General features: G+C 34.9%; 2 protein-coding genes across 2 annotated transcripts; both read right to left on the bottom strand.

The window, feature by feature from the left end:
- Positions 1 to 4,665: 4,665 nt before the first annotated feature.
- On the bottom strand, positions 4,666 to 14,388 carry LOC147077552 (uncharacterized). Its single transcript, XM_085941117.1, has 4 exons — positions 14,138 to 14,388; positions 7,523 to 7,675; positions 5,614 to 5,761; positions 4,666 to 4,682 (listed from the first exon to the last, which is right to left on the bottom strand). The coding sequence occupies exons 1-4, from the start codon at positions 14,300 to 14,302 to the stop codon at positions 4,666 to 4,668; spliced, it is 483 nt and encodes a 160-aa protein (XP_085797243.1). The 5' UTR covers positions 14,303 to 14,388.
- A 39-nt stretch (positions 14,389 to 14,427) lies between these two features.
- Positions 14,428 to 27,510, bottom strand: LOC147077551 (uncharacterized). The gene is made up of 4 exons (XM_085941116.1): positions 27,260 to 27,510; positions 22,190 to 22,342; positions 21,303 to 21,497; positions 14,428 to 14,436 (listed from the first exon to the last, which is right to left on the bottom strand). Exons 1-4 carry the CDS (start codon positions 27,422 to 27,424, stop codon positions 14,428 to 14,430), a joined length of 522 nt encoding a protein of 173 aa, XP_085797242.1. The 5' UTR covers positions 27,425 to 27,510.
- Between the last annotated feature and the right edge of the window lie 253 nt (positions 27,511 to 27,763).

Genomic DNA, 27,763 nt, shown 5'->3' with positions numbered 1-27,763 from the left:
GTGACATCACGAGGTTTAATTTATATAAAACACATCTTTGATTCGACGGTTCCACGTGGAACTAAATTTATTAACGCTAGGGCATAGGTAAACATTGATAATATTACATCATTTACATCTAAGGAGGTCTTAAATTAGTCACCGCACTGTCTTTATATTAGGGGTCGGTTTATCATTATTATCCCGCGCACTAAGCACTGATTCACTTCTTCTCTCACTAGGGAATTGATTAACTTTCATTGGATTTTTGCGCGAGTCACCGATTGGTATTACAGCGATTCCGGGTTATTAACGATTGATTTAAAAATGGGCCGGGGCGCCATCGATACACTTTATCGGATACTTGTTATTTACCACAATATTTATTAATAATTAAAAGTTCATTTAGTAATTGGCTAGAAGCGCGGTTGATTTTTGCGATTTACGCGGGCGACGCCACCCGCCGGCGTAACACTTATTTTTGTTATCACTCCATTGTAGGGTAGATCTGGACTGATTTTATTTTTCGAAAGCATCTTTTAATTTTGCCGGGTCTATCCTACGGAGGGGAAGAGAAAGGGGAAGGTCACTGACTAACGGGAAAAACATTTCGGGACGGGCCGCTTCTGTCCTTTGGCCAGGTAATCAAATGCATCTTTTCTGAATGACCGTTTACGAAATGTTATTTGTAATATTTTCGTGTAAGTCAGAGGTTCTAAACATTCTACAGGGGAGCTGGATATTTTTGTTGTTAAATTGTTGATCTGGAATTTGAAACTGTCGGGCATCAGGGCCTTTTTTATGTCTGGTGACAGTACTCAGTAATGTAAATTGCTGGTGTTCCCGCCTGGCTTCCAGTAAACTGATGTACGCTTTTTCTGTTAAAGGTACACGTCAAGATGAAGTTATGTTAAGTTTACTAAACGTCGCTCCGGTTTCAGACGGGACACCGGTGTCGCGCTCGTATATTATAAGGAGGCTTTTGTATACGAATAAAGGGGATTTTGTATTATGTTTATAAACGCCCAGAGGCCGGAACCATTTCCGAGCTGATTCATAGTAGTGGTCGATAACGAGAAAGAAATTATCCGGCAACGTCGTTTGTCAGAACGCAAAAAAAGCAACGCTGCATTTGTGTCCACCGCTTTTGTGATAGGAGTTCGCTTGTAGCGCTAAAGCGCTTCTCGGTGATAGCGAGATCGAAAGCGAAAAAATTTAGGCTTCCAGAGATTGCAATAAAATTGTACATACTTAAGCATAATATACATCTCGCGTTCCGAAAAATTGATAATAATGTAATTAATAGTAAAAATAAAAATCGCCGTTTTAGACTATTCCGAGGTACCTATTTATTTGTTCACTCCCAAGTCTTAAATAACAGACGTTAACCAGCATACCGAGCGAAGAAAGAGAATGCATCTTCTTCGATCTGACGGGAGATGGCAATAACTATAAATGGGTTTCAATGATGAACCTCATATTAATGTAGTTTCTTTGTGCGAGCCGGTACTACTTATTATGAATGGGATAGTGTGAATAAAAGCGATTAAAATCAAATAAGTTTCCCGTTTCTTTATTTATATATAAAATATAATACTTATTGTTACTAAATACAGTTATTAACCAAGCTATCGTCATACTCAGCAGGTTGGTATCTTCCACTTGTCAAACGGCTAAAAATGTTGGGTTCATTATTTAATCAAAACAAAAACTTCCGTCGGCTGACATTTTACTTAGACAGAACCAAGTCCAATCTCTTTGGACATAACTATTATTACCATAACAAGGAAAACTCTTAATAATTAAGAGAAGCATGCATAGAACATTAAATAACACCAATAATTTACAGCCATAAACGAAAATACGATAACAGTTGTACATTTTTTTGTACACACACACATCTATTCTATACACAAGAATTACAAGAAATTGGTTGTAATTGTTACAATGCGTGCTTTGTTTTAACATCACCTCTCTTTTTTTTAAATTTTATAGCGGAATAGCCAGTATTGACTGCTTATACGGCTAACTTATTGTAATTGTTACAAAACGTTCTAATACTTCGATATAAAAATGAAAAACTACCCCCGATAGCAATCTTGTGTACAGAATAGATGTGTAAAGGCACCTAACGCAAAAATACGAATCTTGCACACATTTAAATTGTTATAAAAATCGATGTTTTTTATCAAATAAATATAAAAAGAATTAAAAATATGCATTTGCCAAAAAGTGCAACATAGAAAACTTAATAAACTAAATTTTAATAATACCTAAATTTTACCAACCTAATAATAAGATGGGGTCCTTTGACAAATATACATTTTTGTACAATTGTAAGTTTACTTTAGACTTTAAATATTTATTTTTCAATGTTTTCAGATACATATTTATTAATTAATACAGTTAAAATATTGTAAATTATAGAAAAACTGTATATCGCCTTAAACCCTGCGAAACCAAACCAAAACAGAATATACTTTGTCAAACAATACTCATATAATATAAATTTTCTAAAATTATGCCATATTCATACGTAAAATAAGATATTTTATAGATAGAATAATATTTGTTACTATTATAGTTTTGTTTAAGCAGAGCATAACAATTTAAAAAAAAATAACAAACAACGTGACACGAGTGGTATGTATTTATAATTCAACTAAAATAAATAAATATGAATGAAAGAGTGTCCAACATATTGCCGGATCGCCCAAACAAAGCTATGAACTAGCTAACACCCACGATGGACGCGCAGCTTAAGCGTCGGCAGTCCCAAGTTCAAATCCTTAGTCTGGCATGTACACATATTATTTTTCAATTTTTGTAGGGTCAGAGTATGGACTTAATAGGTTGAGCAAGTGGCTGACATCCATTTCTCGTAAAAACAAAATCTGTTGGAGGCCCATGTGTTCATATTAGGATCGGATATGGTTAAAAAAAAAACAACTAGCTTACGGTTGTGGAGTTCGATACACTTCAATTTATGTCGCTAAGACCTAACGTTCACTTACACAAATCCAAAATACAACAAACAACAAACGAGATTTCTTAGAGCAAGTGGGTTTGAAGTATTCAAAAACTGTATTTAGCACAGAGGCAATAATTATTATTGTATGGTTTAAAATAATATTACATACGGTTACATAATAATATTATGTCGCTATAGAATGGGCTACAAAAATATTAATTGTTAACGTTATCGTTTGATGATAAAAATGACGTACGCACGTTCTGTCCCTTCTCGACTGACCATTATTTCAAAGTCTTAACTACAGATACTTTATCATAGCTAAATAGTGAACGGGTAGCCAATACCTTTAATGGTATAATATTATTTTATATTGAAATTATGTCCCAAAAAAGCGGGATTTTTTTATAAATAAATACGTCTTGTGAAATATGCTACCAGAAGTTATGCATGAGTAATTATATCACATTCAAATGGCCTTGTCTGAATACGCCAATTAGGGTGGCCCTAATACAATAGATACATTCCTACCCACCTGACAATTTGACCCTTGCCTGGCGCGACAAGTAACGGTCAGTCATTCATCAACCGTGCGCATAAAAACACTTACCTAAGCTAAACCGTCAAGTCCACGCACCGGATGACCCAATGAACAATACCGAACGAGAGTGATAATACGACCAAGATTGACACCTAGGCCATGGAGCCAGCCTCAATAGCATAAAAGGTCAGAGTCTGGCATCCTAGACCTACCCTCCCAGCATCCGAATCATTCCTTCACAGTTTACAGTTTACTGAAAAGCACAGCCAGTGTCTTTAATTTTAGAGTTTTTACAGACAATTTGCATGCGTATAAGAATTTACACGAATTGGCTTTTCACCGGAATGGGTCCTTTCATTTAATTTCATCTTATTAAAATATATGCATGGGTAAATGCATTTATCATAAAAATTATGTATATGACTTTTCACTAGAATTAGTTTTTATTATGCAATTTCATGCTACCGAACGTTGTGGATGCGTAACTACACTTATCTCATTAAAATGACCTTTCAACAGAATGAGTATTTGCGATATTATGACACTGGACTTTGTGCATGAGTAATTACATAAACATAAGATTTAAATGGCTTCTCACCAGAATGAGTCTTTTTATGCCATTTCATGCATGAGTAAATATTAGATAAATCACATTTAAAAAACTTCGTGTGCATTTTCATGCTACTAAACGTTTACATGGGTAATTACATTTATCACCTTATGACTTTTCTAGAATGAGTCAGTTTGTGTCTTTTCATGTCACTTGAACGTCTGCAAGAGTAAGTGCATGTGTCACATTTAAATGGCTTTACACTAAAATGAGTCATTTTGTGTGTTTTCAAGTGATAAGATTGTTTGCATGAAAAATTGCATATATCACAGTTAAATGGCTTTTCACCAGAATGAGTCGTTTTGTGTGTTTTCATGTCACTTGAACGTCTGCAAGAGTAATTGCATTTATCACATTTAAATGGCTTTTCACCAGAATGAGTCATTTTGTGTGTTTTCAAGTGATTACATTGTTTGCATGAGTAATTGCATTTATCACAGTTAAATGGGTTTTCACCAGTATGGATCATTTTGTGTGTTTTCATCTGACTTGAATTTCTGCATGAATAATTGCATGTATTACATTTAAATGGCTTTTCACCAGTATGGATCAGTTTGTGTGTTTTCATGTGACTTGAACATCTGCATGAATAATTGCATTTATTACATTTAAATGGCTTTTCACCAGAATGAGTCATTTTGTGTGCTCTCATGCTACTAGAAGTCGTGCACGAGTAATTGCATTTATCACAGTTAAATGGCTTTTCGCCAGAATGAGTCATTTTGTGTCTTTTCATGGTGACTAATCGTTTGCATGAATAATTGCATTTGTCACATTTAAATGGCTTTTCATCAGAATGAGTCATTTTATGTGTTTTCATGCTACTAGAAGTCGTGCACGAGTAATTGCATTTATCACAGTTAATTGGCTTTTCACCAGAATGGGTCATTTTGTGTGTTTTCATGTTACCTGACTGTCTGCATGAGTATTTGCATATATCACAGTTAAATGGCTTTTCACCAGAATGAGTCATTTTATGTCTTTTCAAGGTACCAGACGTCGTGCATGAGTAATTGCATTTATCACAGTTAAATGGCTTTTCACCAGAATGAGACATTTTGTGTTTTTTCAAGTCACTTGAACGTATGCATGAGTATTGGCACTTATCACATTTAAATGGCTTTTCATCAGAATGAATCATTTTGTGTGTTTTCATGCTACCAGACTGTCTGCAGGAGTAATTGCATTTATCACACTTAATTGGCTTTTCACCAGAATGAGATATTTTGAGTGGTTTCTTGACGTGACCAGGACGAAATCTTGAAAAATGACCATCGTCACATTTAACCAGCCTTACAACGGAATCGCTCGTTTTCGCAATTGTGGTTTTGTGTATCGCTTTGTGAAACGACATTAGGTCAAACGATGAAAAAATATCAAAACAGATACTGCACACAAAATTTGGTTTATGAAACGTTTTTTTTTCCAGTTGTATAACAGCCACTAATAATTCTGTGTTTACCATATTATTCGATTGAAAAATATCATGTTTACTATTGCAACAGGCGACACCTTTGAACCCTTCTATATATTCCTTGAGTTCTTGCTTAATATCTTGTTCCTCAATGTGTAGGTCTTCGCTAGACGCTTGTGCTTCAGTCACGTCCCAGGACGATATGAGACTCGCAATATTGGCCTCTACAGTGCTTTTAGCGACAATCTATAAAAAAACATTTAAAAGTATTGATAAATTATGAGATTTTTAAATAACAGTTCATTATAAGTAAGAGATCCAGTTAGAAATATTATACCTAGACATGGTGTTAGCAAACCTTTTTTCTATTGACTATTCAAGTGTGATAAACATCCTACGAATAATGATCCTAACCTAACCTAACCAAAAAAAAAAACTTTTTTTTTAAACGGTACATGTTCAAACACGCGCGTTATCATGATCTTACTCCCTACTTCAGTTTTACTTTGTCAATTTATGGCTACGGCCGTATGTTGTAGCTTAACCACTGGGGAATATCAAAAGAAATGGCGTATAACACAACCTTGTTCTTTGGTCAATAATTATTATAAAGCAATCATTATTGTGTTTAAGACATTTGAATGGTCAAAGACATAGCTTATAATCAGTATCTTTAGAATTATTTTTCAAATGTGTTAATTTTGCCCATTTTTTGAATAATAAAATGCCTAATTCTTGTCAAATTTGGGTTCACAGAGATTATCAATATAATTTTTTATCGTAAATATTTCACTATAATAAGGTCGACATAAATTATACTGATGGTTTTATAAATGCTTTTAAAAATTAATAAATGTAAAAAATCTTAACACCACTGCAAATTTTTGTACTGAAATATGACTATATTTTATAACATTAGAGCGAGAGGTTTAAAAGAAAACTATTTTATGTAATAAAAATACTTTATGCAGTCATCAAATGTTTAAAATAAATATAAAGGGTAATAAGGCTTCAAAATTATATAAATAGATTATCTACAAAGTTTAAGGAATGTCCAGGATCATGCTTTGAAAATAGAATAAAAGCTCCATTTTGACCCACGCTGAGCAAGTCCGCCCTTAACACTTTCCATAAACCTACTCAACATATCACAGTAACAATTATTATTAGGAAATAGAAAACTATTAAAATCTGAAATATGCACACTAATGAATTTTAACAAGAAATAAAATTGTATAGCATAGTCTATTTATAAAATAGAAATAGTTTCAGGTTTAGTATTTATTCAGAGTTCACAGAGATTAATTAAAAATAAAGGAGAATACTTCAAACGGTACCTTTACTAAAATAGATTAACAAGATAAGACTTAACACTAGACACACTTAACACTAGAAACGAATCTTGATAGTGTAAAGTGCTTAGTTTCAAATTTGAGGGCCCGTATGATCAAAAGGGTCAGACTTGATCAGACTAAGCTGACTGGCCGTAAGACTGAGATAAAAATTACGAAATTAACATATGGTTAAATCCTAATCCGTCTATATAGCGCTTGCGGCGTCCAGTCAATGGGCAGCGCCATCTGTGGGTCTCTTGTCGCCGCTACAAATGGACTTTACTACGAAAATATAATCGGAAAACACGACACGATTGTCATTTATTTTCTTCCCCTAACCGATCATAAACGATTGCTTTAGTTGATTTCGAAAATGGACCTGACAATTATTGGCCTCCTCCAAGGTCGTTAGATTTGATATATCTGGATTATTTCCTGTAAAACTTCGTGGAGTCTGTTTATGCTGTTAAATCCAATGGGAGCCAATATTGTTCGCAATATACGACCAGTAATGCTCAAATAAGGAACATCCAAATTGGGTGACCAGAATTTTCTTCGTTGAGAACAACTGCGGTGACTATATTAATTTTAATGCCCTGTAGATATAGATGTTTCGAATATAAAAAAAAATGATTAAAAGTTGTGTTATTAGTGAACCTTTAAATGAACGTACCTGGTCCACTGGGCTGTACTGTCGATCGGAGGGGCCGGGTTGAGGATTCTCATTATTGATTTGGCGAATTGCATCGTAAACAAATTCTTGTTTGATGATGACATCCTGAGTATCATTCTCTGGCTTTATATTGGTCAGGCTGTCTTCACACTCCTGAAAATAACAACATGATTAATAATATTATGTAACAGTCAATCCATTCCTGGATAAGACCTGACACAGTTGTATCCTCTGCTTTCAGTGGCCACCAAATGTACGACTGCATTTGGCAAGTGAATGTATACTCACCGAAAGACATTCAAGCTAACTGCAGAACATTGCAAACTTTAATCTGCCTTTTTGTAAACATATAGCACATTGAGATCTATAGGGTCGTAACTGCATATAACATGATCTTAAATAATTTGAGTTTGAATGTAAAATAATTAACTTAATTACTTACAATTTATTTAATTGCAGTAGACCGCAGAAAATTGTACCATGTTAGAATAATTTTGTGTACATAAATATATATTTTTTTAATTATATAGTGGATTTTTGCAGTTGCGGCCATATAGTTTGAGAATTGACGAAAAAACTTGCTGATGCGGCTTCATAGTTTTAATAGAGAAAAACAAAATGCACCTTTTTCATATAAAATTTTATCAAAATTAGTGTTTTATATAAAAATTATTTTATTATAAAAATAAAAAAATTAATAAAAATAATATAAAAGATATAAAAATAAAAAAGAACAATAAAAATAACTTAATCATCAGTAAGATTCGAAATATAATTTATTTCAATGTCGGACAATTTTAAAAAAATCGGCGTGTGTACTTATGTACACACGTTAGAAGTTATACTTCTTTTGTGTTAATCACACATCGATATATTTGTTCAAATTGAAGAAACATCAATTATTTAGACATTACATAGCTCCATTAAAGCCGAAACGACTCGTTCTATACGTAATAACTTTACATATTATATATATGAAATAGTAGATTTTTTTTCGTTAATTGTTTGCGGAAAGTAATGCACTGCTTAGTTACATTTTGGGTCCTTTGTTATTTGATAACAGAGGTCGTCTAGAGCGGCAGAGTGACGCAGATCAATTAATTATTATCGAAGTTACAGTCAGAGATTTGTGAAAAGATTTCTGACCGTTTGTGGAACTAATTGCTCGAAAAGCAATGCGACCAAGTGAAGGAGCAGACTGGGGGCGCCATCCATTCAGCCATGAGAGAAGCGGAAGATCGAGAAGGATGGAAAGTCTTGGTCGCTCACAGGATGACGAATTTAAATGTGGTCACGATCCTCAGCCATGAGTTTACGACCAAGAAAAAGTGCAAAGCGTATTCGTTGCCGCATTAAGCCGGCTTTCGCGTCAAAACTCTTCTGTCTGCAACGTGTCGAATACGTCATTGATATTCACAAAATACACGTTGCCAAATGGAGCTCCGCAATTTGGTGGAATGCGACTTTTTAATTTGAAAAAAAAAATATTGTTGCAATAGACAAGTTGCATGCTTGGGCTGCGAGTCATACCAACACCAACGAATTGGTCATTCCTATGCCGACAAGCAGGCCACATACAGCTGTCCATGTGAGAAGCATGGATTATCCGAATTCGGTATAGGAACGCATACGAATAGAAGAACATGGCTGTACCTTCTACGTTAATTGAGAAACTTTCGCGGGTGTGCGCACAACAACTCACCAAAGTTTCATCGCAATCGGATGAATGGTATCGGAACGCATACGAATAAAAGAAGATGGTTGTACTAATTCAGAAACTTTCGCGGGTGTGCGCACAACAACTGACAGTAGTTTTATCGCAATCAGATGAAGGTTATAGGAACGCATACGGGACAGACAGACAAAAAAAAAATCATTTATATATATCATATATAGATATTACATTGTAATAAAGCCAGTTTAAATATAAAAAGTGTTTATGTAAAGTTGATCCCGACGTTCCATAAAACCTACACAATAAATGTCAACGAGAACTCTATTGGCATTACAATAAGGGTGAAATTATATCTCTGTCAAATAGTATACGCCATTACGGGTTTATCTGCCCTCCTCTTCTGCTGATAGGCACAAAGAACTGCCACAGGACAGCGCTCCTGCAAAAGAAGAAAACTGAGCTGATCTACCACACTCAGCCCTCTTCGTGTTTATTCGGGAGATTGTAGAGCAACATAGTAAGGCCATCCTCTCACGTAGATACTCAAAAAAGACGAGACTGAAACTCCAGTATCCAGCTAATGTATTTCAATGGCGGCTAGCTGACGGCAAGATTGGAATCTCTCGTTTCAAATCGCCCGCAACTGAAACCGAGGAGACGCGACATGCTAGTCTCCCGGTCTCTAGTTTCCAGTCACCCATTAAACAGTGGTACCAAGCAGTGGCGGCCGGTGACAAGAATATGAGGGAGTGCAAAAAAGACTCACCTATTTATGCAAGAAGTCCATCCTCCGATCCTTGGATTTTGAAAACACGTCAATAACACGAATATTGAAGTCTGGTATTGACGATATCAATTGTTTTTTTATACTTAACATCGCAAGAGCATTTAGCCTACCTTGAGACATGGTATTTCTCAAAAATGACTTAACCCTCTTTAAAGTTGAGAAACAACGCTCACTTTCCACTGAAGTCATCGGAATTGTACAAATTATTTTTAATAGGGTAACACTTTCGCTAAATACTTCCAGTAAATTATTATTAGTGAAAAGTTGAAGTATCGACAATGCTCCATCAGTAACGTAGAAATCTTCTCTACTGTATAAGACTATTAGTTCATTTATAAGTTTAAATTTGTCAATAATGTCGTATAATGAGGTTACCGTATTAAAATCTGTGGTTGGAAAAGTTGTATGATAATCCCGGAACTTTTCACTAAAAAACAATTTGGCTATTACTAGATGACCTTTTTATTCGAAACGATCTTTCGCTTGGTTCACTATAATGTCGCATACTTCATTGCATATTACAGAATGCGGTAGATCATTGGGACGGCGTTTTTTCGTTGGTTGAATTTGTGACATATGATTATTTTGACGAATACATTGTATAGCACGCGTGAAGTGTTCAATGTCCATATTTATTTCCAACACGTCCTTTGACCTCGATTGAAGTTGTTTAAAAAGTATATCACAGTTTGGCATAATTTTGGCAAAGAAATCTAACCAATAGTTAAAATTGTCTTCGTTTAAATACCGTAACAACATTCCAGCTTGATTAATGGTATCGGCGTCTAAATTTTCAGATTCTAAAATGTGTTCCATGCACTCTTTTAACTGATCGCGATAAGTATGCACAACAGTTACTGTTATTATATTAAAATTCCACCTCGTTGTTGGTGCTGCTGGTATTTTTCTATGAACTATTTCTTTCAAGATATCAGTTCGCTTCGCAGACCTCGAAAAAAAATTTGGAAACGCTCGTAAATTAGCAAAAAAGTTTCGGACTATGGTGTTAGCTGAAACACTTCTTTCCATTATCAAATTCAATTGATGTGCATAACAATGTATGAAGTGTGCGTGTGGATACGAAGCTTTTATCAAAGCCTGTACACCACCTAATCGGCCACTTATCACGGATTCGCCGTCATAACTCTGGCCAATTAGTTGTGCTTGTTTAATGTCGAGAAGTTCAAGTTCTTTCAAAATTTCAGATGCAATACCTGCCGCAGTGTGGTTTTTCGGCGTCATAAATTTCCAGAAACGTTCATGTATCTGTCCGCGTAGTTCATACCTTATGACCAAAACAAGTTGTTCTGTAGTAGATATGTCCGTTGTTTCATCTGCTTGTATAGCTACAAACTTGCTTTGTGATATTTCATTTTTAATTTCGTTACGGCACACCTCTAGAATCGAATCTAAAATGTCATTTTGAATCGTTTTTGACGTACCCTTAAAAACATTATTGCTCTCCAAATGCTGTTTCATGGCTATGTCAATTTCCGAGACGAAGTCAATAAGCCCTCGGTAAACACCTGGATTATTTGAATCTGCAGATTCATCATGTCCTCTAAGAGCTAATTCAAATGCACCACAGAACTTCACACAGTCAATCAATCTGGATAAAATATAACGATTTTTGTCGACACGTTCGTTAAATTGTTTCACAGACAAACGGTACCCTGCATCCAATTGTGAACGTATATCTATTTCTCCCAAGACTGCAAGTTGCATTTCATTTAAAATGTGCTTTTCTGAACCACTGTGTTTTTTGATTTTTACTGACAGGTGGACCAAATCTTGAATTCCATGGTCTGTCCAATTAACATCTCCGCCGAACAACAGACACGGAAAACAAAATAGAGTATTAAGAATATTACATCCGCAAAGCCATTGTGTTTTTGAGTACATTTGCACATTAAATTTCCGATTAACCGTCTTCGTTTTCACTGTACACTTTTGAATTAAATTTATACATGGCAAAGGACGGCCTGCCACTTTAATATCAATTCGTTTGGAAAAATCGTGACGATTGTCTTTAATATATGAAACTGAATATACGGTACTCATTATAAATACTATTAAATCTATATTATAAACCCAACTGTCGAACCGCGAACGATCAACGAAACTAACCGTTTAACAATATGATTCTATTTTTGACACAATATGCATCGACATGAAGTTCGTCATTTCATTATAATAATAATTAGGCTTCCAACTGTACCTCGACGCGTCGCCTGAGTTATATGCAGGAATATTCATATCGGTTAGTAAGGTTTGTGTATACAAGTCCAAATGGCTAGTTAATGTGTGCGTGCTTTCGACCGGAACACTGCACTTGGAATGAAAATAAAATGAAAAACATCGTTTCCAACGAAAACTCATGTAGTCTTATAGAACTTTGGTGATTTTGATTCTACAAGCTTCATTTTTTTTGTCGTTGTGTTGTCCGCTATAAATGTGTGCGTGTAAAATGCACGTATATGAAAGGAACACTTCGAATAATGCTCCTCGCGTATCACATCGATGGAATTATTACGTGTGTATTGGTCGCGTCTTATCGACATTGATGAAGCTGTGTGTGTTGGTGTCGGTGCGACGCGTTGAAACGCTTGCCTTACCATTTTTCGAAAACGCGCGGAATTTAAAATGAGTGATTTCGCATAAGTTTTCGATATCGCATTTTTTTGAATACATGGGGGTTTTATAGTATATATTTTTATTTAATCTATGATGGGAGTGCACTGCACACTTTGCTCCTTTACTAGAGCCGTCCCTGGTACCAAGATGTGTAGATTCGATGAAAAATCATATATTCTTACCAAAATTGGTACCACTGAAGTGAAGTACACAAGCAATAACAAGTCAAAATGTAAAGATAGGCGAACCGATTTTTAATTTAAAATATGTGGCAGATGTTGAAAAATACTCCTTCCTGTATAATTAAAGTCTGCCAGAATATTCCAGTAAAGATATTACGGAAAAAGTAGGAAAGACAATGGGTATGACAGTTTGAGGTTATGAGATTATTAAGTTTCAGTAGATCGGTGTGCGAAGCATGTCACTGGCCAGTTTATGAATTCCATCAGCAACCAGTTCGTCGGATTTTAGTTTCTGCGTGAGAGGATGACCTCAGTCTAAGCTCAAGCAATTCAACCTTGACATGTTAGGAAAATACTTGCAGATTAAAATATGTATGGAGCGAACTCGCAACGACCGTCGCCAGCGGAGATAAAATGTCATGCATTTGCACATAGACAACGATACTAAAAAACTAAAAGCGTCTCTTAAATCAAAGTCTTATTACCTACTCAACTGATGATGGTTAATACGATGCACTCTGTTAATCAACAGCAGATTATTTTACTAAGGCTTCGGCCACATAGGCAGGTGCTATGCTTGCCTACTAAAAACTCTAGGTACAGCCACATTTCACGCTACGTGCTTAGGTACAAATTCATTTGACATTTGAGAGCGTTCAAGTCAACAACTATATGTTACTCTCAAAACTAACCAGAAAGCTACTTCTCAAGAAGAATTTCGGAAATCTCAAATTCGAACTTCTTGCGTGCAAACTGTCAAATATTCCTCCCATGCGTCATTATTCATAACCTCAAAATATACGGTGTTTGACGTTTGTCATCCTGAAGAAACATCTGCCATCTTGCAAAATCACTAGGTGACATAATGAAAATAACCAACACGTTTGTTCGCCGGGAGACTCACGAGGTGCTAATAATCACGCAGCGAGGCGCGAAGTGTGCAGTGTTGTCATTGCGATAGTATGGTGTGCGTCCGTATATGTCACCTGGCACGTAGCCACCAAGCAAGGCACCTGCCTATGAGACCTTAGCCTAAAGCATTCACCCTAACCTAACCTTAATTTAGTATAGTTAATATAGTAGGTATTTGTATTGAATTTGTTTGCCGTTTCCTTCCACTAAACAGACAAGAACCGTGATTACTTTTGCAATACTTATTTCGTAAAATCGAATGAAAAAGCTTTGTATATTACCTACATAGTGTTTGTTCCGTCCGATATTAAAACAATATTGTTTTCAATTTGTTGTTCAATTCATTGATAAGTCGTGTTTAGTTACTGCGCATTTGAAAGAGAATTTTGAATACCCTCGCCTAAACAAATTAGAAATCTGTTTACCTCTTTTATGTGGATACTGTCGTGGTCCTCTATGTTTTCCTGTTTTACTGACACGTCAAATCGACCCTTGCTGTTGAAGTGATTTACGTCAATCGATAGGTATGCACCGTCGCTGATTACCTCCGCCGTTTCGTCATGTGATAATTCACCGGTTTCTTCTTCCATTTTATGCGGTAATTGATATTAAAATCTGTCAATAGCTTCACGACCTCAGGCTAACGTGTTTCACTGGCTAATATACTATGGCTTCTACCATAGACATCAGGACTTCGAGTAAAAAAATTAATTGTCTATGCTCTCTGGGGAAAATAAAAAGAGTTCGACGGTATCGTTATGGGGAAAATACAATATTCTTTCAAAACATATTATTCTACAACATTAGTTGGTTACTGTCAGTTTACATGAAGCCAAAGCAAAGAAATTTTGAAAATAGCCGATTATACTTAGTTCATTATTTGTTAGGTTAGGTTAGGTTTGGTTTCCATTCTTTAATTTAAAATTATTTATTTTTGCCCTATACCTAACCTATTGTCATCCAAAACAAGATATTAACACCCCCCAATTAGCTATAAGTAGGGCTAGCTCAGTCTATTATTGGAGGTGCATTAATGTAATTTGCAATATTATTACATTATTTTTTGTTGTTATTAAATTTTGGGATTCTAGGTGAATATGTGATAAATTTAATTGGTGGCAGTAATTAAACTCACTATTTAACTGATAGGTATTATAGTTATATTTTCTTCCACAGGCTACTTATTTTTATAAAGGTGACAAACATTGCTTAAATTTTAATTGTAAATTATTATAAATAGCTAGGTAGGTAAATACTTATAATTAATTATATAATTTTATCCTTATTTAAGTATATTTCTTTAAGACACAAAACATTGTAGACATAACAAATCTAAATTCAAGACGTACACAACATGAGAACTACATTATAACAAAATATTACCCTCACAAAAGAGAAGAAGAGAAGGAATAGAAAGGTATTATTAGTATTAGGAGGAAAATAAAATTTATAACAATAAGTACTTACCTACCCTTCCCCTTAGGTATTGGGTTTCTAAAAAAACCTTAAAAAAACAAATAAAATCTAAGAAATTTTTCTAAAAAGGGTGCTGGAGAATTATTACAAATCATTTTTTTTTGCCGTGTTTTATTGGCTTTCGATGTCAATGTTTAAAACCATTCTGATAATTTTCATGTTTGTGGGGTGCCAGGGAACCTTGCCCCCCCCCCCCGCCCCTGGGTGAGCCACTTATGTACACCACACCGGAATTCGGGTGGACACCGAGAATTTTTTGACATTTCCATTAGAGATTGAGTTTCTAAAAAAAACCCGACGATAGTGTTTCGAAATTGTTGTTAGAATATAAATCTAAGAAATTTTTCTAAAGAGGGTGCTGGAGAATTTCAAATCATTTTTTGCCGTGTTTTTATTTGTCTAATCTATTGGCTTTCAATTGCAATGTTTTTGGGGGGGGGGCAAGGCCCCTTGGCCCCCCCCTGGGTGCGCCACTGTCATGGGAGATGCTGTACAATTAATAGTGCAAAACAATATTGTCACGAGATTTAAAGCTATCAAATGTTTATCTGTCTTGCAATTTACCGAAACATTAGATAATTAAGTAAGGTAGGTAATATAATAATAACGAAAGATTAACAAAATAGATGTACTTTTAAACTCTAATGGATTTAAGTTTTGTACTATTCCATTTGAGTCGTTATTAGCGACCCGGGGTTCGGCTTTCGGCATCTTCAGGTACTGTGTACACTCACCAAAAGGCAAATAAATACTGACAACGAATACTATTGAATAACAAATCAATACAATAGAGTAGGTACCTATGTAAAAATTACATTACCAACCTATCAAATCAAGGGTCACAATAAAAAAAAATGATGAATAGTTGAAGTGTTTGTAATAACCCCCCTATATTATCATAAATAATAAACCGTCAAAACCTAATAGATCATTAGTAATAATTATTATAAACAATAAAAATACTACAGTCAAGAGCTGGTGTAAAAAACCTATTCTGACTCTTTCCGACTAGACGGCGCTGATTCGGCTTCATCAGCTTACGATCGGCGGCACGAACATAATCGAACTTGACCGACATGTCTACCAACCTAAATTTTCGCCGTATTACAAATTGGAGATAGCCGCCGATAACTGTTTAATGCATGGAATGGCTTCGGTATTAATTTGGACAATGAAAATAATTGAAGTTATGACCGTCAATAATTTATTAAAAAGGGGAGTTTCCGATTTTTCTTATTTGAAAGATGACGTCATAATGTCTCACCTTCGACTTTTCCAAATTTGGGGATGTCTCCTCTTGGGGTCTAGAGAAGCCGGAACCATTTCCGAGCTGACTCTGACTAGTAAAGGTCGATTATGAGAAAAAAATATCCGGCAACGCTGTTTGTCCGTATGCAAAAAAGGCAGGCTAATCGTTGATAGCGAGAACGACATACATTTCGCATTCAGAAAAATTGATAAAAATGTAATGACATAGTAATATAACGTGACAATAAGTAAAAGAGTAAAATAAAAATCGCCGTTTTAGACCATTCCGAGGTATTTATTTTGGTCCAAATAGATGACCAGCAACCAGCATAGCATTCTGACGGGAGGTGGCAATAACTATATGGGTTACAATGATAAATCTTATATTAATGTACCTACCTAGTCTCCTTGTGCGAACGGGTACTACCTTTTATGAATGGGATAGTGTGAATAAAAACGATAAAAACCAAATAAGTTTCCGATTTCCTTTATTTATATATAAAATAAAATACTTACATAAATTGTCACTAAATACAGTTTTTAACCAAGCTATCGTCATACTGATACCTTTCACTTGTCAAAGGACTAAAAATCATTCTCATTCAACTCATTCATTCAAAACAAAAACTTCCGTCGCTTGACATTTCATTTAGACAGAACCAATTCCAATCTCGTTGGACTAAACTATTATTAGCATAACAAGGCAAACGCTTAATAATTACGAGGAGCATGCATAGATCATTGAAAAACACCAATTTACAGGCATAAACGGAAATTAGATGAAAGTTGTACATTTTTTTGTATTTAGTGACGTCACACGTATTACGATTCAAAGGAGAATAAGTGCTAATTATTGTAACAATTACAAGAAGTTAGTTGTAATTGTACACAATTTTAAAAATTGTAAAAAACTACAATCAATAGTAAACTTGTGTTCAGAATAGATATTGTGCAAAGGCACCTGCACCTAGCGCAAAAATACGAAGCTTGCACACATTTATATTTTTATAAAAATCGATGTTTTTTAAAATAAATATAAAAAATATTAAAACTATGAATTAGTGAAAAATCTCTTACAAAATAGAAAACTTAATTTTAATAATACCTTAATATGACTAAACAATATATGTAATAATAAGATGGGGTACTCTGACAAATTTTAGATTTTATAACATTTTTTTACAATTGTAAGTTTATTAATTAAAAAATATTAAAAAAATATAAACACATCATAAAAAATTTAATAAACTAAATTGTAATACCTAAATATTAGCAACCTAATAATAAGATGGACTCCTTTGAAAATTCACATTTTTATACAATAATTGTAAGTTTACTGAAGACTCAAAATAAAAAATATTTTTCTTTTCAATGTTTTCAGATACATAATTTATTAATTAATTCAGTTGAAATTGTAAATTATCAAAAAAATATTAACCACCTTAAACCTTGCGAAACCAAACCATAACAGAATATACTTTACCAAAGAATACTCATCTATCTATAAAATATTTAAAATTAATCCATTTAATCATACAAAAAATAAGACATGTTATAGATAGTTTAATATTTTTATCGATTACTTATAGTTTAGTTTGGGCAGGGCAGGAAAATAAAAAAAAAAAAATGAACAACATGTGTGATGTATTTGTAATTCAACGAAAACAAATAAATATAATGAAAAAATGTGCACAATATTGTCGGATCGCCCAAACAAAGCTATGAACTAGCTAATAGTTCCACGATGGCCGCGCGGCTTCAGCGTCGGCTTATAGCGTTGGGGTCAGAGTATGGACTTAATAGGTTGAGCAAGTGGCTGACATCCGTTTCTTCCGTATTCAAAAACTGTATTTAGCACAGAGGCAATAGTTATTATTGTATGGTTTAAAATAATATTACATACGGTTACATAATAATATTATGTCGCTATAGAATGGCCTACAAAAATAATAATTGTTAACGTTATCGGTTGATAATAAAAATGACGTACGCACGTTCGGTCCCTTCCCGACTGATCATTATTTCAAAGTCTTTACTACAGATACTGTATCCTAGCTAATAAGTGAACGGGTAGCCAATGCCTTTATTGGTATAATAATATATTATATTGAAATTATGTCATATAAACGCGGAATTTCTTAAAAATAATAAAGAAATATGCTACCAGACGTTAAGCATGAGTAATTATATTACATTCAAATAGCTTTGTCTGAATACGCCAATTAGGGTGGCCCTAAACCAATAGATTAATTCCTACCCACCAGACAATTTGACCCTTGCCTGGCGCAACAAATAATGGTCAGTCATTCATCAACCGTGGCCATATAAACACTTACCTATGCTAAACCGTCAAGTGCACGTACCGGATGACCCAATGAGCAATACCGAACGAGACTGATAATACGACCAGGATTGACAACCGAACCATGGAGCCAGCCTAAATAGCATAAAAGGTTAGTGCTTGGTATCCTAGACATACCCTGCCCTCCCAGCATCCGAATCATTTCTTTACAGTTCACTGATAAGCATAGCCAGTGTCTTTTAGAGACAATTAGCATGCGTATAAAAATTTACACGAAATGGCTTTTTACCGGAATAGGTCTTTTCATGTAATTTCATCTTATAAAAATATGTGCATGGGTAATTGCATTTATCATAACAATAATGAATATGACGTTTCACTAAAATTAGTCCTTTTATGCAATTTCATGCTACCAAACGTTGTGGATGCATAACTACACTTATCTCATTAAAATGACCTTTCAACAGAATTAGTCATTTTTTGCGATATTATGACAATGAACGTTGTGCATGAGTAATTACATAAAAATAAGATATAAATGGCTTCTCACCAAAATGAGTCTTTTTATGCCATTTCATGCTACCAGATCAAATGCATGAGTAAATATTAGATAAATCACATTTAAATAGCGTATCACCAAAATGAGTCTTTTTGTGTATTTTCTAGCTACTGGACGTTATGCACGAGTAATTACATTTATCACATTATGACTTTTCACCAGTATGAGTCAGTTTGTGTGTTTTCATGTTACCAGCCGTCGTGCATGAGTAAGTGCATGTTTCACATTTAAATGGCTTTTCACCAGAATGGGTCATTTTGTGTGTTTTCATGTGACCTGACTGTCTGCATGAGTAATTGCATATATCACAATTAAATGGCTTTTCACCAGAATGAGTCATTTTATGTTTTTTCATGTCACTTGAACGTCTGCACGAGTAATTGCACTTGACACAGTTAAATGGCTTTTCACCAGAATGAGTCATTTTATGTTTTTTCATGTCACTTGAACGTCTGCATGAGTATTTACACTTGACACATTTAAATGGCTTTTCACCAGAATGAGTCATTTTGTGTCTATTCATGCTACTAGAAGTCGTGCACGAGTAATTGCATTTATCACAGTTAATTGGCTTTTCGCCAGAATGAGTCATTTTATGTGTTTTCATGCTACCTGACTGTCTGCATGAGTATTTGCATATATCACAGTTAAATGGGTTTTCACCAGAATGAGTCATTTTGTGTGTTTTCATGCTACCTGACTGTCTGCACGAGTAATTGCATTTATCACATTTAAATGGCTTTTCACCAGAATGAGTCATTTTATGTATTTTCATATTACCTGACTGTCTGCATGAGTATTTGCATATATCACAGTTAAATGGGTTTTCACCAGAATGAGTCATTTTGTGTGTTTTCATGGTGACTAATCGTTTGCATGAATAATTGCATTTGTCACATTTAAATGGCTTTTCATCAGAATGAGTCATTTTATGTGTTTTCATGCTACCTGACTGTCTGCACGAGTAATTGCATTTATCACATTTAAATGGCTTTTCACTAGAATGAGTCATTTTATGTATTTTCATATTACCTGACTGTCTGCATGAGTATTTGCATATATCACAGTTAAATGGGTTTTCACCAGAATGAGTCATTTTGTGTGTTTTCATGTCACCTGAACGTCTGCATGAGTATTTGCACTTGACACATTTAAATGGCTTTTCACCAGAATGAGTCATTTTGTGTATTTTCATACTACTAGAAGTCGTGCATGAGTATATGCACTTATCACATTTAAATGGCTTTTCACCCGAATGAGTCATTTTGTGTGTTTTCATACTACCAGACGTCGTGCATGAGTATTTGCACTTATTACATTTAAATGGCTTTTCACCAGAATGAGTCATTTTATGTATTTTCATGCTACCAGACGTCGTGCATGAATAATTGCACTTATCACATTTAAATGGCTTTTCACCAGAATGAGTCATTTTGTGTCTTTTTATACTACCAGACTGTCTGCATGAGTAATTGCATTTATCACACTTAAATTGCTTTTCACCCAAATGAGTCATTTTGTGTGTTTTCATACTACCAGACGTCGTGCATGAGTATTTGCACTTGACACATTTGAATGGCTTTTTACCAGAATGAGTCATTTTGTGTATTTTCATACTACTAGACGTCGTGCATGAGTATATGCACTTATCACATTTAAATGGCTTTTCACCCGAATGAGTCATTTTGTGTGTTTTCATACTACCAGACGTCGTGCATGAGTAATTGCATTTATCACACTTAAATGGCTTTTCACCAGAATGAGTCATTTTGAGTGATTTTACGACGTGACCAGGACGAAATTTTGAAAAATGACCATCGTCACATTTAACCAGCCTTGCAACAGAATCGGTCGTTTTCGCAATTGTGGTTTTGTGTATCGTTTTGTGAAGCAACATCAGGTCGAACGATGAAAAAAAATCAAAACAGATACTGCACACAAAATTTTCTTTGTGAAACGTTTTCTTTTCCAGTTGTATAACAGCCACTAATAATTCTGTGTTTACCATATTCGATTGACAAATATCACGTTTAGTATTGCGACAGGCGACATCTTTGAACCTTTCTATATATTTCTTCAGTTCTAGCTTAATGTCTTGTTCCTCAATGTGTAGGTCTTCGCTAGACGCTTGTGCTTCAGTCACGTCCCAGGACGATATGAGGCTCGCATCATTGGCCGGTACAGTGCTTCTAGCGATAATCTAAAAAATACATTTAAAAATATTAATAAATTATGAGATTTTTAAATAACAGTTCATTATAAGGAAGAGATCGAGGTAGAAATATTATAACTAGACACGGTGTTGGTGAACCTTTTTACATAGGCACGCGTGCCAAAATTTTCCAAATATAATCTTTCGACTGTCTGACGTGCCGAGCAGTTTCTTTATACGGAAAAAATGAAAAGGTAGTTTTTAAGAAATCTATAAAAAAAAGTTTAAATATTACAATGATAGATTCTATCTTTCACCGTGTTTCTAGACGAATGCATATCTTTTATTCTTTGAATATGATGATATTTTTGCTTGTTTCAAAATTTTCAAAAAGGTCGTGGGAGCATTTTAACTACGCTTTTTTTAATAGAATTCACATATCGGAACGGTTTTCCATTTTCACTGTCTGTCAGAATTACTACTACTAGCTCCACCAAGCTTTTGTGGAGTTGAGGTGAGTAAGACACGATTGTCATTTATTTTCTTTCGCGAACCGATTACAAACGATTGCTTCAGTTGATTTCAAAAAATGGACCTGACAATTATTGGCCTCCTCCAAAGTGGTGCGATTTGATATATCTGGATTATTTCAACTTCAAACAACTGCGGTGGCCATATAAATTTTAATGCCCAAAAATGTTTAAAAGTTGTGTTATTAGTGAACCTGTCAATGGACGTACCTGGTCTACTGGGCTGTATTGTCGATCGGAGGAGCCGGGTTGAGGATTCTCATTATTGATTTGTCGAATTGCATCGTCAAAAAATTCTTGTTTGATGATGACATACTCGTTATCATTCTCTGACTTTATATTGATCAGGCTGTATTCACACTCCTGAAAAAAACAACATGATTACTAATATTATGTACCAGTCAATCCATTTCTGGATAAGACCTGCCACAACTGTATCCTCTACATTCAGTGGCCACCAATGTACGACTGCATTTGGCAAGTGTATGTATACTCACCTCACATTCCAGCTAACTGCAGCACTTTGCGTACTTTAATCTGCCTTTTTGTAAACATATCGCACATTGAGATCTATAGGGTTGTTACTGCATATATCATGATCTTGAGTAATTTGAGTTTGAATGTAAATTAATTAACTACAATTTAATTATTTACAGTGGACTGCAAAACATTGTACCATGTTAGAATAACTTTGTGTACTTTATCCTACTGTAGTTCTTAAATATATAAATAAATATATATTTTTTAATTATATTGTGGATTTTTGCAGTCGCGGCCATATAGTTTGAGAATTGACGAACAAACTCTCAGAAGCGGCTTCACAGTTTTAATAGAAGAAAACAAAATGCACCTTTTTCATTTAGAATTTATTAAAATAAGTGTTTTTATTTATATAAAAAAATTATTTAATATATTTTTTTTGCGACCATGTCCGATCCTGATAGGATCATATGGGCCTCCACAGAGTGGAGGTTTGTATTGACAGATTTTGTTTTTTACGAGAAATGGATGTCAGCCACTTGCTCAACTTATTAGGTCACACAAATTGAAAAACAATATGTGTACTTGCCAGACCCAGGATTCGAACCTGGGACCCACGGCTTTATAGTCTAATGCTTATGTCGCGCGCCCACCGTGGGCTATTTAATATAGAAATAAGAAAAAAATATATAAAACAGAGAAATAAAAGAGAACTATAAAAATAACTTAATCATCAGTAGGACTCGAAATATAATTTATTTCAATGTCTCACGATTAAAAGAAATCGGTGTGTGTACTTATGTACGCTTTAGAAGTTATACTTCTTTGGCGTAACAAAACAAAAACAAAACTTAATAACCTAGATTCTTCAACTAGTGCTTAATTATCCTGTTAAATTACAGACGTAAGAAAACGGGCCGCTTATTGAAGCGCCGTTGTGTTATTTCTATAAAATTTTACTTATATTACTAAATTATATAATTATTTATCGCTGTTTTTATTTTTGCAGTACCAACTGTCACTCTGGCGTTTAATAGTTTGTTTAGGTAAGGAATTGTAAATGGCCGACAATAATAGATTCGCTGCCTAGGCAACTGAATAATTCTAAACCATAATATTATACTGTATAATCGATCACGATTGCAGTATCGTACTGTGGCGTAAAAGTAGTACGTTCGGCTGATAACCGAACAATCGGTGGTTCGAATCCAATCGAGTGCGTTATTTTTCGTGTGAAAAAATAAATTATGTGGTACATGTCACACGCCAAAAATACACTCTGATCCGATTTCCAAAAAGCGCCAATAGAAGTATAACTTCAAAAATATATGTGCGTATGTACTTATTCGATCAATGCAAATCATCTGCAAATACGGCTATATAGTACAATAAATATTCTACCAAAGATTAAATATTTTTTGGCAAAAGGGCCTCATGTAAGATAATGCCATATAGCTCAGAATATATTTTTTTACATAAAATAACCATATAAACACAATGGTGTAGGAGGCAATTGCTTCCAAGTGGCAGTAAATGCCATATAGCATTAAAAATATTTTTTTTCTCTCGAACTGCATTCATAAGTCATTTTTGGGTTATTTTGCAGTGACGACCCTATAGATCTCAGGGTGCGATATGTATTTACCTTACCATGTTAAAAACACATCATTTTGAAAACAATCATGAGAAAATATAGCCAACAGTGAAAATCTTTTTCGAAAAAAAGTAAGAATCGAACTTGCGTGTCTTGGGTATCGCGCACTGTGCATTACTACTATCCTACGACTGTCATGCTTAATTACGACAAATTTTAACTATTGCCCTTTTTAATACCTGTTCATAAGCGCTCTCCAAACTGAAAAAATCAATAAATACAAAAATGTATCAGCTGATATGTTTGTTGAGATACGTTTTAGAATATGTCCTTACTCTTAATACGGAGATACGCCTTTGACAAGTTGCATGCTTGGGCTGCGAGTCATACCAACACCAACGAATTGTACATTCCTTTGCCGACGAGCAGGCTACATACTGCTCTCCATGTGAGAAGCATGGATTTTCAGAATTAGGTATAGGAACGCACACGAATAGAAGAAATTAGAATAGAAGAAGAAGATGGTTGTACTTATTCAGAAACTTTCACGGGTGTGCGCACAACAACTGACAGTAGTTTCATCGCAATCGGATGAAGGGAATAGGTACGAATACGGGACAGACAGACAAAAAACATTCATTTTTATATTTTACTAGCTTCAGTACCCAGCTTCGCACAGGATCGCTTCGTGGTTATATTTATCTTAGATATTTAAAAAATAATAAGTGATTATTTTTTTAATATTAAAATATCCGTGTAATACAATATTATGGCAATATGAAAATAATTCTAATAGGAGTAAAGGTCAAACAAAAGAGCACAAATATATGCAAACGTTATTAATGTTATTAATATGCAGCAAAAAACCAAAATTGGATGGAACATTCAGACAACAAACTTTGTATTTTATATAATACTAATTTAGAAACCTTCGCAGGTGTGCGTACAACAACTGACAAAAGTTTCATCAAAATCGGATGAATGGTATAGGAACCATTCGAATAAAATAAAATAGAATGAAGAAGAAGAAGAAGAAGATGATGATTTTTCTAATTCAGAAACCTTCACGGGTGTGCATACAACCACTTACCAAACTTTCATCGCAATCGGATGACTGGTATAGGATCGCATACGGGACAGACAGACAGACAGACAGACAGACATACAGACATACAGACATACAGACATACAGACATACAGACATACAGACAGACAGACAGCCTATACTCTTCGCGCAAGTGCAAGCTATAAGTTGACAAAGTTTTATTGCAATCGGATGAACGGTATGGCAGCGCATAAAATACGAACAAACAAACAAACAAACAAATATTGATTTTTATATATTAGATATATAGATAGTACATTGTAATAAAGCCAGTTTAAATATAAAATGTGTTTATATAAAGTTGATCCCGACGTTCTGTAACAGTACCTACACAATACATATCAACGTGAACTCTATTGGCATTGTAATAAGGGTGAAATTTATATCTCTGTCAAATAGTATACGCCATTACGGGTTTATCTGCCCTATCCTTCTGTGCACAAAGAACTGCCACAGGACTGCGCTCCTGCTAGAAGAAGAAAACTGAGCTGATCTACTACACTCTCTCGCTCGGTCCTCTTCGTGTTTATTCGGGAGATTGTAGAGCAACAGAGTAAGGCAATCCTCTCACGTGGATACTCAAAAAAGACGTGACTGAAACACCAGTATCCAGCTAATGTATTTCAATGGAGGCTCGCTAACGGCAAGACTGGAATCTCTCAGTTTAAAAATCTCCGCAACTGAAACCGAGGAGACGCGACATGCTAGTTTCCCAGTCACCCATTAAACAGTGGTACCAATATCTGTAAATTTGATGAAAAATCATATATTCTTAACAACATTGGTACCACTGAACTGAAATACACAAGCAATAACAAGTCAAGACGTCAAAATTTAGAGATGGGAGAACTGATTTTTTATTTTAAATATGTGGCAGATGTTGAGAAATACTCTTGCCTGTATAATTACAGGCTGCCAAAATATTCCCGTAAAGATATTACGGAAAAAGCTTAGGATGAAGTAGGAAAGACAATGGGTTTGACAGTTTGAGGTTATGAGATTATTGGGTTTCAGTAGCCCGGCGGTAACTGGCTAGTTTATAAATTCCATTAGCAACCAGTTTGTCGGATTTTAGTTTCTGCGAGAATAATGGCCTTAGTCTAAGCTTAAGCAATTCAACCTTGCCGCGTTAGGAAAATAGTCGCATATTGAAATATGTATGCAGCAAACACGCAACGACCGTCGCCGAGCACAGCGGAGATAAAATCTCATGCATTCGCCCAAAGATAACGACACTAAAAAACTAAAAGCGTCTCTTAAATCAATTCTAATTACCTACTCAACTGATGATGGTTAATACGATGCACTGTGTTAACCAACAGCAGATTATTTTACTAAGCCTTCGGCCACATAGGTAGGTGCTATGCTTGACTACTAAAAACACTCTGCCACATTGCACGCTACGTGCTTAGGTACAAATTCATTTGACATTTGGGAGCGCTCAAGTCAACAACTATATGTTACTCTAAAAACTAACCAGAAAGCTACTTTTCACAGTGAATTTAAGTATAACTTGTTGGGTGCATAATGTCAATTCATCACACGTGTTATTATTTATAACCTAAAAATACACGACGTTTGTCATACTAAAGAAACATCCGCCATCTTGCAAAATCACTAGGTTAGGTAACACAATGAAAATTACCAATACGTTTGTTCGCCGGGAGACTCACGAGGTCACTAATAATCAGATAGCGAGGCGCGAAGCGTGCAGTGTGGCATTGCGATAGTATAGTGTGCGTCCGCGTAGTAGTGTATGTCACCAAGCACGTAGCCACCTGCAAGCAAGGCACCTGACTATGTGGCCTTAGCCTAAAACATTCACCCCAACCTAACCTTAATCTAGTATAGTTAATATAGAAGGTGTTTGCATTAAATTTGTTTGCCGTTGGCTTCCACTAAACAGACAAGACCGTGATTACTTTTGTAATACTTATTTCATAAAATCGACTGAAAAAGCCCTGTATTACATGTACCGTCAGATATTAAAACAATATTGTTTCAATTTGTGTTCACTTTGTAGATTAGTCGTGCTTAGTTACTGCGCATTTGAAACAGAATTTTGAATACACTCGCCTAAACAAATTAGAAATCTACTTACCTCTTTTAAGTGTATACTATCGTTGTCCTCGATGTTTTCCAGTTTGACTGACACGTCAAATCGACCCTTGCTGTTGAAGTGATTTACGTCAATCGATAGGTATGCGCCGTCGCTGATTACCTCCGCCGTTTCGTCATGTGATAATTCACCGGTTTCTTCTTCCATTTTATGCGGTATTTGATATTAAAATCTGTCAATAGCTTCACGACCTCAGGCTAACGTGTTTCACTGGCAAATATACCATAGACATCAGGACTTCGATTAAAAAAAAAAATTGTCTATGCTCTCTGGGGAAAATTAAAAGAGATTCCACGGAATCGTTATGGGGAAAATACAATATTCTTTCACTGTTACATCCATATTATTCTAAAACATTAGTTTGTTCACGTCGGTTAACAGGAAGCCAAAGCAAAGAAATTCTGAAAATAGCCTATTATACTGCATTATTGGTTAGGTTAGGTTTGGTTTCCATTTAAGATTACCTACTTATTTTTGCCTTATACC

This window comes from Rhyacophila brunnea, unplaced genomic scaffold (assembly GCF_057557595.1).
Source record: "Rhyacophila brunnea isolate RB1 unplaced genomic scaffold, BYU_Rbru_1.0 scaffold_13, whole genome shotgun sequence".
In the NCBI taxonomy this organism is placed as follows: Eukaryota; Metazoa; Arthropoda; class Insecta; order Trichoptera; family Rhyacophilidae; genus Rhyacophila; species Rhyacophila brunnea.
The sequence above is the reverse complement of the archived record's forward strand: the minus strand, read 5'-3'. Positions and strand labels throughout refer to the sequence as shown.

Excerpts from the sequence above, each read along its gene's own strand:
- LOC147077552 (XM_085941117.1), bottom strand. The coding sequence starts at position 14,302 with ATGGAAGAAGAAACCGGTGAATTATCACATGACGAAACGGCGGAGGTA. Across the intron at positions 7,676-14,137 it reads ACAGTATCCACATAAAAGAG|GAGTGTGAAGACAGCCTGAC; the intron begins GTAAACAGATTT and ends TGTTATTTTCAG. Across the intron at positions 5,762-7,522 it reads AGTACAGCCCAGTGGACCAG|ATTGTCGCTAAAAGCACTGT; the intron begins GTACGTTCATTT and ends GTTTTTTTATAG.
- LOC147077551 (XM_085941116.1), bottom strand. The coding sequence starts at position 27,424 with ATGGAAGAAGAAACCGGTGAATTATCACATGACGAAACGGCGGAGGTA. Across the intron at positions 22,343-27,259 it reads ATAGTATACACTTAAAAGAG|GAGTGTGAATACAGCCTGAT; the intron begins GTAAGTAGATTT and ends TGTTTTTTTCAG. Across the intron at positions 21,498-22,189 it reads AATACAGCCCAGTAGACCAG|ATTATCGCTAGAAGCACTGT; the intron begins GTACGTCCATTG and ends TGTATTTTTTAG.